We start from the raw sequence: 15,723 nt of genomic DNA on the forward strand, positions 1-15,723 counted from the left end.
CTAGCTAGCTTGGGCTCCCCATCCCTCTTCCTCCGGCCCTGTTTATGTGGTCAGATGTGAGATGGGTCTTCTCAGCTATTTTTATCTTTCAATACTTATGCTAATTTCAGTAATTATACATGGAACATTTACATATATTATCATTTGACTTTCAAAACAAACATTTGAAAGAGGCACCACTATCTCTAGAGAGATGAAGACCCAGACTATCTCACTGACTGAGCAGCAGACTCCAGATTCAAACTTAAGTATTCCAGCCACCAGACCTTGTTACCTTGGTTCAATCACATCTGAACATCTCAAGATCTTCCTGAACTCATGGACTGGGGGTGTGTGCATAGCTTAAAAAATCAAAAAGGTCTTTCAGCAACTCTCTGTGCCACCCACAGAAGGCACGGCCATGTATGAGATCTTCCATCTTCCACAGCTTCTTAGACTCACTTCCTGTTACATGTTCCTAGCTCTTTCGACATGTTTCAAAATATGATCCAGAAAAAAGGGAGCCTGTTAAAGGTCTTTTGTATTGAAGAAACGCTCCAACAACTGGTAAAATGGCTTCGTTGTTTCCGAGCATTTGCGTATCTAAGAACCCTGACTGAACACCGGGAGGGAGGCTGTTGGGAAGTGCAATTCCAATGTACAGCCTGTGCTAATGCAATGAGGCCGTAAAGAAAAACATGCAGAAAACCACTGATTCAACAAACTGCTATCTATGCTTCAAAATAAACAACAGACAAAATGAAAGATAGAAAAGTGAGGCCACTGTGTGAAATGTTTAGGTTCTAAACACGGGTGTGTGAAATTCAACCCCAGCTGGGTCCTAAGACTGCAAAGATAACACTAAAAAACTGGGTGAGATCCTGTGTCCCTGTTCAGCACGGAAGAAACCAGTCCCAATTCCCTATCAGCAATTGGGGTAACCCCTTCAGAGGATGGTGTGATAAGAATAGGAGGCAGGAACTGGCTAGGCAGTTAGGGTAAAAAGATCCCAAAGAAAAGTAGCCAAATTCTTGGCTAAAAGTCAAAATGTCCTTGGGCCTTTAAGCAACATTCGCTGTTCCAAAGGCCAAAAATGTCAAAAGTATTTGGGAGCTCTTATCTAATGCCTAAAAGATTTTAGGGTTACCTCTTTAGAGGGGGGAATGTTAGAGTAGCAAAATGCCCCATTTAAAAAAAAAAAAAAGACCCAGGTGTGGTGGCACACACACACCTTTAGTCCCAGCACTCAGGAGGCAGAGGCAAGCGGATCTCTGTGAGTTCCAGGCCAGCCTGGTCGCCATAGGAAATCCAGGCCAGCTGTGGCTACAGGGAGACCTTGTTTCAAAAAGACAAAAAAAAAAAAAAAAAAAAAAAAGAGCACAGGAAGCTGTCAGAAAAAAAGTGACGGGGAGACATGGGAGGTCCTGGAGGGGAGGGAGCCGGCGTGGATTTGATCAAAACCCTTATATGCATGTATGAAATTCTCAATAAAGTTTTTTTTTAAAGTTAAATAAAATGGATAAGAATTGGTCAAAGAAACCAACGCATCAAACTTTATATGTCTTGGTGGTCTTAAAACAGCGTAATGTGTGATGTCTCACACATGGCTCTTCAAAGTACATCTAGAAGAAATGAAGGTCTGAAGGGTTTCATTCTGATGGAGCTCCAGACCAGACACTGCACACCACACCACCGACTTACACACTTTAAATGGGTGTAATCAGCTGCATGAGGCTGATTACATCTCATTAAAACTATATTTATTTTTCAGTTGCAGAAAAATTTATTCAGTGTGGCCGCATTGGGAAGAGGAACAAATACTGGGCTCAGGTGATCACAAGCCCATATTTGGAGGCACTGACATGAGGTTTTGGGTTGAATCAAGGACAAAAGGTGATCATAACTAAGCACCAGTTACAATTGGTTCCACTCACTTTTTTAAATTTTTGCCATTTCATACAATATAGTTTGATGGTATTTGGATCCCCTCCCCCTCTCTTCACTTCCTCTCACTGTCCCCTGCCCAATTTAATGTATACCCTTATACATTATATATATAATGTATTCTTATACATTATATATATATACACACATAGACCATACATATTATATGTGTGTGTGTGTGTGTGTGTGTGTGTGTGTGTGTGTGTGTGCATGTGCGCACTGGGACGCAGATAGGTGCAGGTATCAGTGGAGGTCAAAAGAGGGTGTCAGATCTCCTGGAACTAGAGTTATAAGTAGTTGTGAGCCACACATTATGGATGCTGAGAACAGAATTCTGGTCCTCTGGAAGAGTACTCTTTAACTGCTGAGCCACATCTCCAGGCTCAATAAACAATGTTTTTTAAGGTTTCCTTATGCAGCTTACGATCTGGTCTATAAGAAAAAGAGCAGAGATGAGAAGCTGAAAATACAAAGGACCATGAACTGAACGACAGAACGGCAAGCTTTGATTTTTATAACAATGCACCAGACGCAGAACCTAGTTCTTCAAGTGTAAAAGCTTTTAAAATTTCTTTTTCATTTCCTAATCGCACATATCTGTATCCCATTAAGAGTCCCATCCCTGTAAGACACTGTCTCTCCTCCTCCCAGCAGCCATCAGCTGCCAAAAGTCCCTTAGGTTGGGTTGGGATTTCTTACCCGCTTCCCTGTATCTGTGCTGGAATTTTGTCTGATTAAGACTATCTTTAAAAGGTGCTGACTGAGAGGCCGCAAAGGAGTAGCAGCGGGTGCCATATCTGCCCTCCTTCCCTCTTTCAACTCTACTCCACTGAACGGACCTTCCCAGCAATGCCAGAGGCAGACCTTGGAAGTGAGATGATGGACAAACAGCAACTCAGAGGAAAAGGGCAAGGCAAACTATGTGTACTGCAATCCCCCAGACAGGCCCTTACAGCCGTCCAGTGTCTTCCAAACTGCAGAGAACTCAGGATCAGGGCTGCATAGAGAACAGACTAAGTGCAAAGTCTTTCAGCCTGAAAGAATACTCCTGAGGTGGATAAAGGAAAAGAGCTAAGACCAAAACAAAGACCAGCAGCCAGTGAGACCTTACAAGCTCGGGGACCTGAGGTTGGCCTGGAGGTGAGGGAGCAGCAGCTATGGAAGCTGCTATTTGCAAAGAGTCTGATATTTGTTAAGAGCCTCGCATGCAGTATTCTCTTAAACCCTGCCAACGCTGTGTGTGTGTGCAGCCTTGCATGCAGTGCCTGGCACACACTCCACAGCTCTTTATCCAATTCCCATGCCGCAGAGTGCTTCAAGTTCAGGCATGAAAGTATGTTGGGTTCCCCAGGTGTGAAATGTCAAGGGAGAAGCAGGAGGGTAGAAATTCTCTCTGGGGATCTGAGAGGTGTTAATGACATAGGAATTACAATTTCTGTTGGGCTTACTATGTGCCAGGTGCTGTGTCAATGACTCATACACAACAACCAGTGGAACTCTCACCAGGACCTTTCCAGATAGGTGGTGGGATGTTAAGGTTATCACCCCCGTTACAGAGGTGAGGAAATGGAGGAAGAGATGCCAAGCAGACATTTCAGTTCTACAAATGGTGTGAGGCAGAGCCAACATTTGAACTCAGCCAGTCTTCATTCCAGACCCTTGCTGCTCACCCAGTCCTCTGATGGTAGGGGCAGTTTAACAGCCATGTTTATGTACACGACTGTGGAGACTGAGCAGCATCTTCTTAGATATGGTTTCACTGCACCCTCCAAATTATGCTTGTGTCTCAGGAAATATCTACACTGGTAAATTTCTTTCTTTTTTCCTATGACGAAGCCTGAAGACAGGTATACAGATGGTTTCCTACTTGTTCTCCTTTAATAGGAGCAAATCTGCTCCAACTGTTTTTTCTTTTTTCAAACAAGTAACTTTAGTATAAATAGGAGGGTCAAGAAGGGCCCCAGGGCTTCCATAACTTAACACTCTTCAAAGGCAGAGACCACAGCAGGGGGGAGGGTGTGGTCTTGGGGTGGTTAGAGGGTGGGTCACCACTCACCCTGCCCTCTGAACGCTGGGGCACCACGAGTTGGGTTGTTTGGGGTTGGGAGTCTTGACCAGTCACATGCTGGGTATACCAATGTGGGTTAACAATGATGTTTCAGAGGGACAGGTCACTGCACATGTCAATGGGTGGAAAACATGGCTCAGGCCACATAGGCCACATAGTCTATCATGTCCCCATGACTGAGCCAGTCTTAGGGGCCCCCCTACACTGGTACACTTTTAAACTGATGATTTGTTTTACTCTTCCAGTCTGGATGACTAAACTTTTCCCTTTTTAAAAAATATTTTATTATTTTCATTTTATGTATACGTGTATTGCCTGCATGTATGTAAGTACACCTATGTTGCACAATGCCAGCAGAGGTCAGAAGAGGGCACTGGATTCCCCTGGAACTGGAGTTATGGATGGTTGTTAGCCACCATGTAGGTGCTGGGAATCAAACCCAGATCTTCTGCAAGAGCAGCTGGTGCTCATCTTTTTTTTTCTTCTAACAGCTTCCAGAGAACATATTCTATAATACCAAAGAGTTTTCTGGTATTTCATTAAGAAGAAAGGCAAAGTCTGGTGCTGAGAACAGGCAGGAGACAACCACAACTCTCTCCTGCAGCACCACTGTCAGGTTAAACCTGTGGCAATTTTTCACTGTAGAAACGTGACCAAGTCAGGTGTGGTAGTCACATCTGTAATCCCAGTCCTCAAAACGGTGAAGAGGGAGGATTGTTGCAGATTGGAGGCCAGCCAAAGCCACACAGCAAAGCTGTCTTTGCTTCCCTGTGTTATTCACAATAAACCTTGGATACAAATCTGCTAAAATTTTTGGTGGGTTTCTGTTTTATTTTTGTCTTCTGAAACAGGGTCTCATGCAGCTCAGGATGGTCTGGAACTCACTAGGTAGATGAGGCTGGCCTGGAACTCCTGATTCTCCTGCCTTCACTGCCTAAGTGCTGGGATTACAGGCGAGTACCACCAAGCTCTGACTGTTATTCTTAAAAGGAAAAAGATCTAAGAGAACTATCCAGTGTGGTTTCTTTATTCTTACAGCTCAAACAACTCTCACAGTGATTTTCTGGTCTCTTGGGTAAACACTGATTTAGACAGATTAATAATAAACCTGGTAAAAAATGAGTATTTTGATTTCTGACACTCCATAAACCATTGAAGACAAACATAATTTCTTTAAATGCTTCTTTGGAGGTGCTGTTTTGTTGGCGCTGTGCTATGTTGTGTAAATCCATTATTCTGACAGCTCTGCTGGTAAGATGGGGCTGGAATTCATATCCGTTACAGAAAGGTCACAGAGGGATGAGCCAGGAGCCTGCTCCAAGATGTTAATAACGCTGATATTTTTCAAATATAAACAAACAGTCCCATTGTGCTCTATAATTCTTCCCCTAAATGTTTTATTTAAAAATGAAACTGTTTAACTAAAAAACCTCTACTGAATTATAATTATGACAAGGTCATCCTCAGCTATACTGGTGCATGGCTCCTCTGTGCATTAGTTTCCTGGGGCTCTGGGCTGCTTGCAAGGTACTCATCTCTGGAAAGAGATTACATGGTTATCCAAACAAGATGAAGTCCCACTTCTCTCAAATCTACCAGGAGGAGTTAGCTTGGAGTGACTGACCTCTTTGTGCCCCCAAAGCCCTCTTTCCTGCCCCATGACACTCATAGCCTGACCACCTTCCATACCTGCAGGGCATCTGGAATCTGCACGTCCTTTGTCTACTTACTCTATAGTAGGAAGCTTGGGCTTCTGGGTCACCCTTTACCACCCACAGTCTAGCATCCACTGCATTCTCTGTCTAGCCTTCCAGGAGCTGCTTGGTCCACACTGCAGCCACAGGACCAGGGGTGGAAAACTTTCATGAAAGTTCATACAATAAGTAGTTTAAGTTTTGTGGGTCACACAGTCTTTGCTTCAAACCCTGGATCCATGATTACAGCACAAAATCAGTCACAGTCAACACACAAATGAAACTACATGACTATGTTCCAATAAAACTTTATTAGTAAAAGTTTTCAGAACGTCAATCCACACCAGCTGCCTCCTCTTCCCCATAGCTTGCCTCAGACTCTGAAGCTCACCAGTGCTCTAACATTCCTAGTAAAGTAACTACAGGTCTGATTTCTACTTCACTTTCCAGGTTCTGTGAGAACTTCATGGATATAGTTATGGGGTGGAAAGGAACTAGAACAAGCTTCTTCAACTGTGAGTCACTCATGATGCCATATGGGGTCACATAACTGCATGTGCGGGTCAAGAACAATTTGTCAAAAGAAAAAGGTTTCTGAATATGCAAGGACCAAAAATAAACTCAAAACAAACATTTAGTGAATCTGGGGTTTCTGGCAGTGCTTGCCTATGCTGTGTCATAGTATGTTACACCAGCCTTCGTTCTGAACACACAACAGTCACACTGGTGCTAATGAGTACTGTGTGAAACACCTGGGCTCTGAGGGGAGACTCTGGGTGTGAGCTGCAGAGCCTCTACGGCACACCCACTTCCTGCTCTCACAAGAACACGATGCTTTAATTACACAAGACAAACGTGTTATGCCTTTCTGCCTTTCTTCAGCATGTTAAGTACCAAATTAACGTATTTGGGTTGTGTAGTATTAAACACATCCAACTCACTAGTATACAAACTTGGTTCATCTTTAGTAAATTATATGTGTACCAAAGAAGGGTTTTCAAAAAAATATTCTTAGGGCTGGAGACATGGCTCAGTGCATAAAGTGCTTGCTATTCAAGGATGAGGACCTGAGTTTGGATCCTCGGAATCCACATAAAAAGCCAAGAGAGGCTGCATGCATTTCTAACTCCAGTACCAAGGGAGGGGAATAGAGACAGGTGCATCCTGGGGGCTTACCGCCCTGTCATCTGAGCCCAAATAGCGAGCTCCAGGTTCAGTGACAAATGAGGTGGACAGTGCTGACAAGACACCTGACGTCAACCTCTAGCCTCCACACACACAGGCACAGGTGAGCACACCCAAACGCACACGCACAAAAAGGGTTAGCTCTTTCTGATTTATTCAGTAAATATTGTATTTGCAGACCTACTCTATATCCCTGTATCGGGGCTTCATAAAAATTTCTTGGTTATGAATGGAAAAAGTTTAAGAAGCCCTGGACTAGTAGAAAACAAGATGATTGAATAAGAAACTCCCCCTAGGCCAGTAAGGGGCCTCATGAGCTCAGGGTAACCACCCCCACTATGTTCCTTCTGCTGGTCTGACTCTAACAGTCCACATCACACAAACCTATGGGTGGCCCTGATATACCTCACCTCTCCATCCCTAATTCCTTTAGGATTCTAACCCTCCATCCTAGCTCAGTCCCACGGCCCCTCACTCTCACAGGCCAGAACATGCAAACTCCTGTAGGTCCATCCACTCTTAGTTAGCCAGCCAGGCTATAAGGAGCCTACAGGGCACAAACCCACAATATCTTGACTCTCTGCCCAAGCCAGGGAGAAGAATATTCTGAAGGCATGCATGGATGGGTTTCGTTTGCTAAAATAATCATTGTGATTTATGAGATTGAGGATTCACAAGGAAGTTTTAATAGAATTATACTGTCACCAGTTTGGCTTGAAAAGACATTTGGAATTTCTCCAAAACTCCCATTCCTGGACTTTGTCTCATCTTGGAAACCCTCATTCATATGAAGGGACTTGCAGCTCATCTGATAGGAAAAGGCCCATGCCCATGGCATTTGTAACAAGTAATTACTGGCAATGAGTTTACTTCCTAAAGGTTCCACAACCTTCTTAAAGGTCCCATAACCTTCCCAAACAGTACCACAAGTGTTTAAACACATGAGCCTATAGGTACATTTTACATTCAAACCATAATACCATGCGTAGGGCTATGCACTTAACAAGCAAAGACCTAAAAGGCCTAGACTCTCTCCTCTAGCAGATGTTAAACCTCTGCTCAGAGAAGCAAACTTCCTGAATGTTGAAATGCCTCAACCTTTAGCAAAGGGTCAAATACATTGACTTAAGGAACTCTGCAGTTGCTAGCTGGCCAGATAGCTGTGCACTTGAACAGAAGCTCCTGCATGCAGACACCACAGTGGAGGCAGACTACAGGACTGACAGAGGATCAGCACTCTGAGCTGATATGTGGCATCATCTAAAATGTCTACTTTCCAATAACAACAACAAAAATCACAAAGCAGCTGGCATGGTGGTGCACACCTTCAATACCGGCAGTCAGGAGGCAGAGGCAGGTGGATCTCTGTGAGATCCAAGCCAGCTTCATCTGTGTACCCAGTTCCAGGTCAGCTGGAGCCAGAGGGACACCCTGTCTCAAAAACCAAATAAAACAAAATAAAAAACCACAAAGCACCTCATATAACACCCAGGAAGACCAGTCTATACACAGGAAAAAGATGGACAGCAGGAATTATTTCCAAGGACCAGTGTTGGACTTAAGATTCTAAGTCAGTTCTCTACACAGGACTAAGGAGATCATGTCTCAACAAGGTAAGGACACGGTGTCTCACCAGACAGAGAATACCAAAAAGGAGAAGCTACAGAGAATGAAATGGAAATTCTAATGCTGAATAGCAGGATAACAGAGATGGGAAACTAGCTAATGGGCTCATAGCAGACTGAGTCAGCTTTGCAGATAGGCCATCACTTCCGACCTTATGAAATAAAAAAGATTATAAGAGCACATGAACCACTGCCTGCCAATAAGTTAGTCAACACAGATGAAATTGCTAGAAAGATGAAGCACTAAGACTGACTCAAAGAGAAACAGAAAACATGAACAGATCTGTAACAAAGAGATTTCTTAGTGATTAAAAAAGATCTAAAAGGGTAGGAACATAAGTGTGAATTCAAGCATGGTCCACTAACTGCCAGGAAACAACCCCGGGACATGATCCAACAACAGGTACTACACTGTGTTCTCCAGCCCCTAAAAGTCTGGTTTCACACACACATAGTAGCATCACGTTGTCCTGGTTCCTCCAAACCTCATCTTATTCAGGATTAGTTCAGGGCTCTGAAAAGGCTCTTGTCATCTAATCCTTAGGTCTAGATGAGCGTTAGGCTCCCTGTGTGCACTTGCTCAGGTGCAGCTCCAGTCAGTCTTGAGGACCTGAGCTAAGGACCAAGCTGTTGTCCCTCCACACCCTCAGACTGCAATTATAAACACAGAAAGAAGGACCTTTAATACTAGAACTGCTTCGGAGGTGTAAGAGGACAAGGATCAACCTTGTTTTACAAGAAAAAAAAAGTTGGACATCATTATGACAAAATATGGAAAAGAATATATTCTCTCAATCAGAAATAAAGGTATAGGGGCTACAGAGATGGCTCTGTGGTTAAGAACACTAGCTGCTGTTAAAGAGGACCCAGGTTCAGTTCCCAGCACCCACAGCCACCTATAACTTCAGTTCCAGGGGATCTGATGCTCTCTTTTGGCCTCTGTAAGCATTTCACACACATACTGTCTGTACTTACATATAACAAACAAAACAGACACACACATTAAATAGATGATAGATAGGTAGATATAGATAGATAGATAGATAGATAGATAGATAGATAGATAGATGATAGATAGATAGATAGACAGATAGATAAAAATAAATAAAGCTACAGACCAATCACATTTATGAACACAATGGGAAATACTTAGTATGTGTAAAGTACTTAAGTACCAGATATGAAGAACAGATCACAGCTAATTGTGGGAACAACCTAAATACTGAGATGTGTTCACTGCTAGATAATATGTTAAATATGATTCATTATGTGAACAGATTCAGGGAAATGTCATTTGATCATTTCCAAGTAAGTCCAAAGAGCATTTGACATAAGTCGTTGTTTATTCCTGATTAAAGAAAACAGATAAAATAGATGAGCCTTCTTAAACCAGAAAAAAAATATTCTGAAGAAACACACATACACACACACACACACACACACACACCACACACATATACCCCCCATACACATACACAGACACGTACACACCCACACCACACATACACACATACACATATAGATGCTCCTCTGTTCTCACTATATCTTGCAGTTAGGTGAGAGGAAGAGTCATAAATTTTGGGAGGAAAATAGACAGTCACTACTTAGGATTGTTATGAACAAATAGCTAGAAAACATTCATGACCAAAAAATTTGAAATTAGGCACAAAATTCAATATACAGACATGAAAGGTTCCAGATATTTTTCACACTGGAAGGTAGCAGATGATTCCTCATTTCTAATAACAAGAGGAAAATGATAAAATATCTAGGAACAGATAAGCAGTAGGGAGCACGTTAAGGCGTAAATAGTGAAAACTACAAAACGCTGCTGAAGAACACGCACAAAAATGTCAACCAAAGGGGAAATGCAGCATGCGTGTGACTCCAAGACAAGCTCTCTCACTTACACGCCATGCCCATGCAGAATGCTTTGCCAATGTCTATAAAATGTGCTTATATTCTTTGATCTCAGGGTTTACAGAACACTCTGCTCTTGTATGAAAGAGTGAGGGTGAGAAATGTCTGCAATGGCAAGGGACTAAGGATAGCCCACACCGACTGGAGAGCACTGGTTTAACAAATGAAGCTGTGCCCACAAAGAGAGTAAGATGGTGCTGGGAAAAAAAATCAACACAGCTATGTGCCCAAGCCTACAACCTATACTATCTCTCTCTTTTTAAAATATTTTATTTATTACTTTATGTATATTCGTGCATTGCCTGCATGTAGGTAAGTGCACCCGTGTAGTGCAATGCCCATGGAAGTCAGAAGAGGCTGTCGGATCCCCTGGGACTGGAGTTATGGACAGTTGTTAGCTGCCATGTGGGTACTGGGATTCGAACCCGGGTCTTCTGCAAGAACAACCAAAAATATTTTATTTATGGGGCTGAAGAGGTGGCTCAGTGGTTAAGAGCACTGGCTGTTCTTGCAAAGGACCTGGGTTTGAATCCCAGCATCCACATGGCGGCTAACAACCATCTGTAACTCCAGTTGCAGGGAATCTGACACCCTCTTCTGTCTTCCTCCGGCATTGCACAACATGGATGCACTTACATACATGCAGGAAATAAACTCACACATGTAAAATAAAGATAATAAATTAGGGGCTGGAGAGATTGTTCAGTGGTTAAGAGCACTGACTGCTTTTGCAGAGGACCCGGGTTCAATTCCCAGCACTCACATGGCAGCTACAAACTGTCCTTAACTTCAGTTCCAGGGGAATCTGAAGCCCTCTTCTGACCTCCACAGCATTGCATGACATGGGTGCACTCACATACATGCAGGCAATACACTCATACATATAAAATAAAAATAACAAATAAAATATTTAAAAATAATAAATGAAATATCTTATTTATTTTTACTTTTTATTTTATGTGTATGGGTGTATTGCATGTATGTATGCTCATGGAGGTCAGAAGAGGGTGTCAACTGGAGTTACAAACTGTTGTTAGCCACCATGTGGGTACTAGGAATCAAACTCAGGCCCTCTGCAAGAGCAGTCAATACTCTTAACTGCTGAGCCATTTCTCTAGCCCCTGATAAAATTTCTTTTTAGATGTCACTGCATATTTTCCTTAGGATTGGAAAAAATAATAGCAACCCTTGAGTATAATACCCACATAGAAACAGGGAGGGGAATATCAGAATGACTACTTTATAATCTCATTCAGTGACAGATATTGATCTAAGACTTACCTTTGCGAACAAGTCTAATAAAAAACCCTTTATTAATACAAAAGCAGAATAGCATGTGACATTAGAAACTGCAATAAATAAGATGTAAAGTCACTCTCAACCCAGCCAGCTTTATTTTTTGTCATGCATTTGATCACATCATTTTTTATGTGTATGAATGTTTTCCCTGCATATATGCGTGTGTGTGTGTGTGTGTGTGTGTGTGTGTGTGTGTGTACTGTATGTATGCAGTGCCTGTGAAGGCCAGAAGAGGGCAATGGGTCCCCTAGTACTGGAGTTACAGACACTTGTGAACTGCCATGTGGATGCTGGGAACTAAACCCAGGCCTTCTGCAGGAGCAGTCAGTGTTTTTAACTGCTGAGCCATCTCTCCAGCTCCACCACATGGCAGCAGCAAGTCTAAACACTAGGCTTACATTTCTATTTCTTGGTTTGTCATCTTTAAGAAGAGCCTGGAGTAGCTGGATGTGATAGAGCACACGTACAACCTGAGTACTTTGGAAGCTGAAGAAGAGGAAGAAGCAGACGTGCAAGGCCTACCTGGGCTATACAGAAAGGCTCTGCCTCAAACTAAACAAAACAACAACAGCGAAAATCCCCCAAATCAAAAAGCCAGATCTGTGGACACAGGCCTGTGAGCTCAGCATTTGAGATGTGGAGGCAGAGCCACAGGGTCAAGGTTATCCTCAGTTACACAGTAAGTTCAAGTCCAGCCTAGGCTATATAAGATGGGGTCTTGTAAAAAGAACAACAAAAAGGTGCACAGTGACTGACTGTACAATCCAGGAAAAATGAATGACTCCAGAGAAACTGTCCTTTCTGTCCTGCTGGCCACATCATCCTGTATGGATCCTTACATATTGACTTCTGGCTTTGTGTAAAACTTCCTACTCAAGGAAGTAGGATGTGCACAAATGGGCAATACTCAGAGAATCAGAGACTCTTCCCAAGAAATACTCACCTTGCTCATAGAGCTGTTTAATGTTTGAATCTTTGCAGGCGACCAGATTGTTCAGTAGCGCAATCACACTTTGCATGGTATTACCCAGAATGCTCTCCTGATGCTCCTGCAACAGACCATAATTACCATCATAAATCATACAAAAATACAACTACATCATCATCAAGTCATATAAGCTCCCTCCCTTCATTCTCCACACTAGGTTAAAGGATCCTGTCAGCACTGTCATGAAGCAGGTCCTGAGGTTGGGTCCTTTCCCCCAAATCTCAGGAGACCCCAAGGCCTGAGGTCCCTCCTCAAGAGCTGATAGGCAGTCATTGGGCCTCTGTGTTTCAGGAGGGTTACTATCATAGGGACCAGATGTCAAGGGTATGGGGCTTAAGACACCATGTATGACAGTGAGCTTGGGATCATGAAAGAAGACAACTCAAACAGAGCAGATCTGCATCCTGACACCTGATACTCAAGCTCTGTGTGTGTGGGGGGGCTATGGTCAGGCTGGGCGTGACCTGTCCTGTCCCTGCTGGAGTGTGATGCACTGCATGTGGGATCCCAGGATGGACTTGCTCCTCAACACTGACTGTCACACAAAAGAGAAACTCTGGTCCTCACAGCATGAGGAAATAGTCATTCTGGGGTCCTCACTTCTCAGGAGCAAAGACTCTTTTCCTCTGTGAGGAAAGACTTCTAGGGAGAGATCATTTCTTTTTTAAGTACATCACTATGTCTCATAATATATACGTAGAAATACAAATGAGGAACACAGTAAAGAATATGATGTGTGAGAAGGTGAGAGCAAAGAACACGATCTGGGGATGGGGTAGGAGGAGGCTGCAGACGAGGTGCCCTGTGAGCCGAGCCCTGCAGGAGTTTCTGTTTGCTGGATCTTTGGGTGCCATTGTCTATGTCCCATAAGTGGTAATGGCCAGTGAGTGACATGATTGTTTGATTTTAATAGCAATTTCCTGCCTGCCAGGTTCACCTACTTTTTCCATAGGTATTTACTGTGTTACTATTTACTGTGCTCCAGGAGATCTGGTAGAACTCACCTGCAGCCCCAACTAGGCTTGAGGTACTTTTGCCAACATTTGTTTAAATTTTCTTTTTCTTTAAATCTTCTACTCAGACATCTATACCTTGACCTAGTATTGGCTATTTGCATTTTCCTAGAAAATCATCTACAATATTCAAGTTCTCAAACATATTGCAATCAAGTCACACACAGAATTCTCTTAAACCTTCTGGAATCTTCTTTGAACGCTATTTACATTGTCCTTTTACATCATCCGTTCTCTGGTTGACCAGATTCACCAAAGCTTTGTCTGCAATACCCCCTGAACTTTCCATTTTGATGGCCTATCTCCCTGTCCACCCTCCAATTATGTCTCTGAGTCACTGTGAGTCCACACAAACCTCCCACGTCTCTCTCCCAGGGACAGCAGGCTAGTGTTTCCTTAGTTGCTCATAACTGGACATGACAGTGGCATTTGCCCTGGCCAATAATCCTCAGTTGAGCAAAAGCTTTAAGGGTCAGTGAGGATGCCATCAGCTTTCCCTTCCATCTGCCTCTGACCTCCAATAGCTTAGAATCAATATGGGCAGCAAGGCCAGGAGCTCTTGGATGGACATATGATTTCCCAAGCTTACAGAACACCAGAGGGCAGTGGTCCTTGAAATTTCTCTGAGAAGACCACCCCTCCCACTGCAGAGAGCCATTGGACTCCAAACAGGTTGTATTGTACAGTCTCTGTCTCTCTTTGAAACAAGACAAGCTGTGTGGTTTCCCTAATACTGATGACACAACCCTCTAACTCCAGAAACCTGGGCTGCAGAGCACTCTTGGGGAGGATGTTCATGATGGAATGTTTCACTGACACCAGCTTAAGAAGATGAATGTGGCCATGGCGGGAGCCACCAGCTTCATCTAATTATTCTCACAGTTCTCTGGAAAGAAGGGTGATTAATAAGCGGCCAAGACGACCCAACATGCTACTCATGATAAAGTGACTAATGATACATAGGAAAGTTGCTCTTGTAGAGGGCAGGGAAGCTCATAAATCTTTGGTTTTGGGTCCTGTTTGCTAAAATGACACAGCCACTTCTTGTTCACAGGCCCATGTATCAGCAAACACAGGCCAGTCTTACTGGAAATAAATCTATTGGATACACACATTTTTATAACGAAATGTACCTTTTCCTTTTCATTAACTTCTTGTTTTGTTGTCTTTACCTTTTTAGAGACACTGTTTCACCATTATCCCAGGCTGGCTTTGAACTCAAGCAGTATTTGTTCAGCCTCAGGCCCCAAGTGCTGGGATTCCAGGCCTGACTCGCCACGCCTGGCTAAAACAGGTCTCTGAGACTCCCGACAGTGATCCTGCCATGCATGCTGAAACCCACATTTGAGCCTTTCCTCAGCTCCTGAACTGTCTGCTACTCCTTGACAAGGCCTTCTCTTCCACGTGGCAGTGGATTTGCTCAGGCTCCAAGCCCTTGGCCACTGAGAACCATGATCTAGGCTTCCAGCCTCGAAGTCCCAGAGACACTGAGAATGAAAGTCTTGCCAGCCCATCACTTCATCTGCAGAGGGGTGGCATGGAGAAAACACTTGGGGTATCACACACTCTCACAACATTACCATGAGAATATTAAAATAAAATATTAATATAAAGAATATTCAGTGCACAGAATAAAGAAGAGACTCACAGGCCTGCAGGCACACTGTGGGGAACAGTTCCTGTTATTCTAGATGTTACTACAAATGTTTTCCTTTGGTGTTTTCAAACCATTCATAGGCTTGCACTTTGTACAGCATGAAGTGAGGATTTTGTAAAAATCATGTTCTAGAATTACCTTTACTAGCTTTTCCAGTTAGAGCTAACAGGCTTCTAAATGACATAGGCAAAGGGACCTTGCTTGGGACAGGTCGTTCCTGCTCACAGTGAGGAGGAGCTGAGTGCGGCAAGTGAGGTTCAGTCTCCCCAGCACACATGAGAAACCATGCACAGAGCCCTGGAGAGGGTGTGTGTGTAAATTAAGCACACACCTATTAAGTTTTATCAAATT

The 15,723-nt window shown here is 43.3% G+C and overlaps 1 protein-coding gene across 1 annotated transcript in view; it reads right to left on the reverse strand.

Moving 5' to 3' along the window:
* Ulk4 (unc-51 like kinase 4) overlaps positions 1 to 15,723 on the reverse strand; it is a 480,002-nt gene that overhangs the window by 201,509 nt on the left and 262,770 nt on the right. Inside the window, exon 35 of the mRNA XM_008849437.3 lies at positions 12,658 to 12,763. Coding sequence (XP_008847659.1) covers positions 12,658 to 12,763 — 106 coding nt within the window. The remainder of the gene's footprint in view (positions 1 to 12,657; positions 12,764 to 15,723) is intronic.

The sequence above is a fragment of the Nannospalax galili genome, unplaced genomic scaffold (assembly GCF_000622305.1).
Source record: "Nannospalax galili isolate Female #2095 unplaced genomic scaffold, S.galili_v1.0 scaffold443, whole genome shotgun sequence".
Lineage (NCBI taxonomy): Eukaryota > Metazoa > Chordata > Mammalia > Rodentia > Spalacidae > Nannospalax > Nannospalax galili.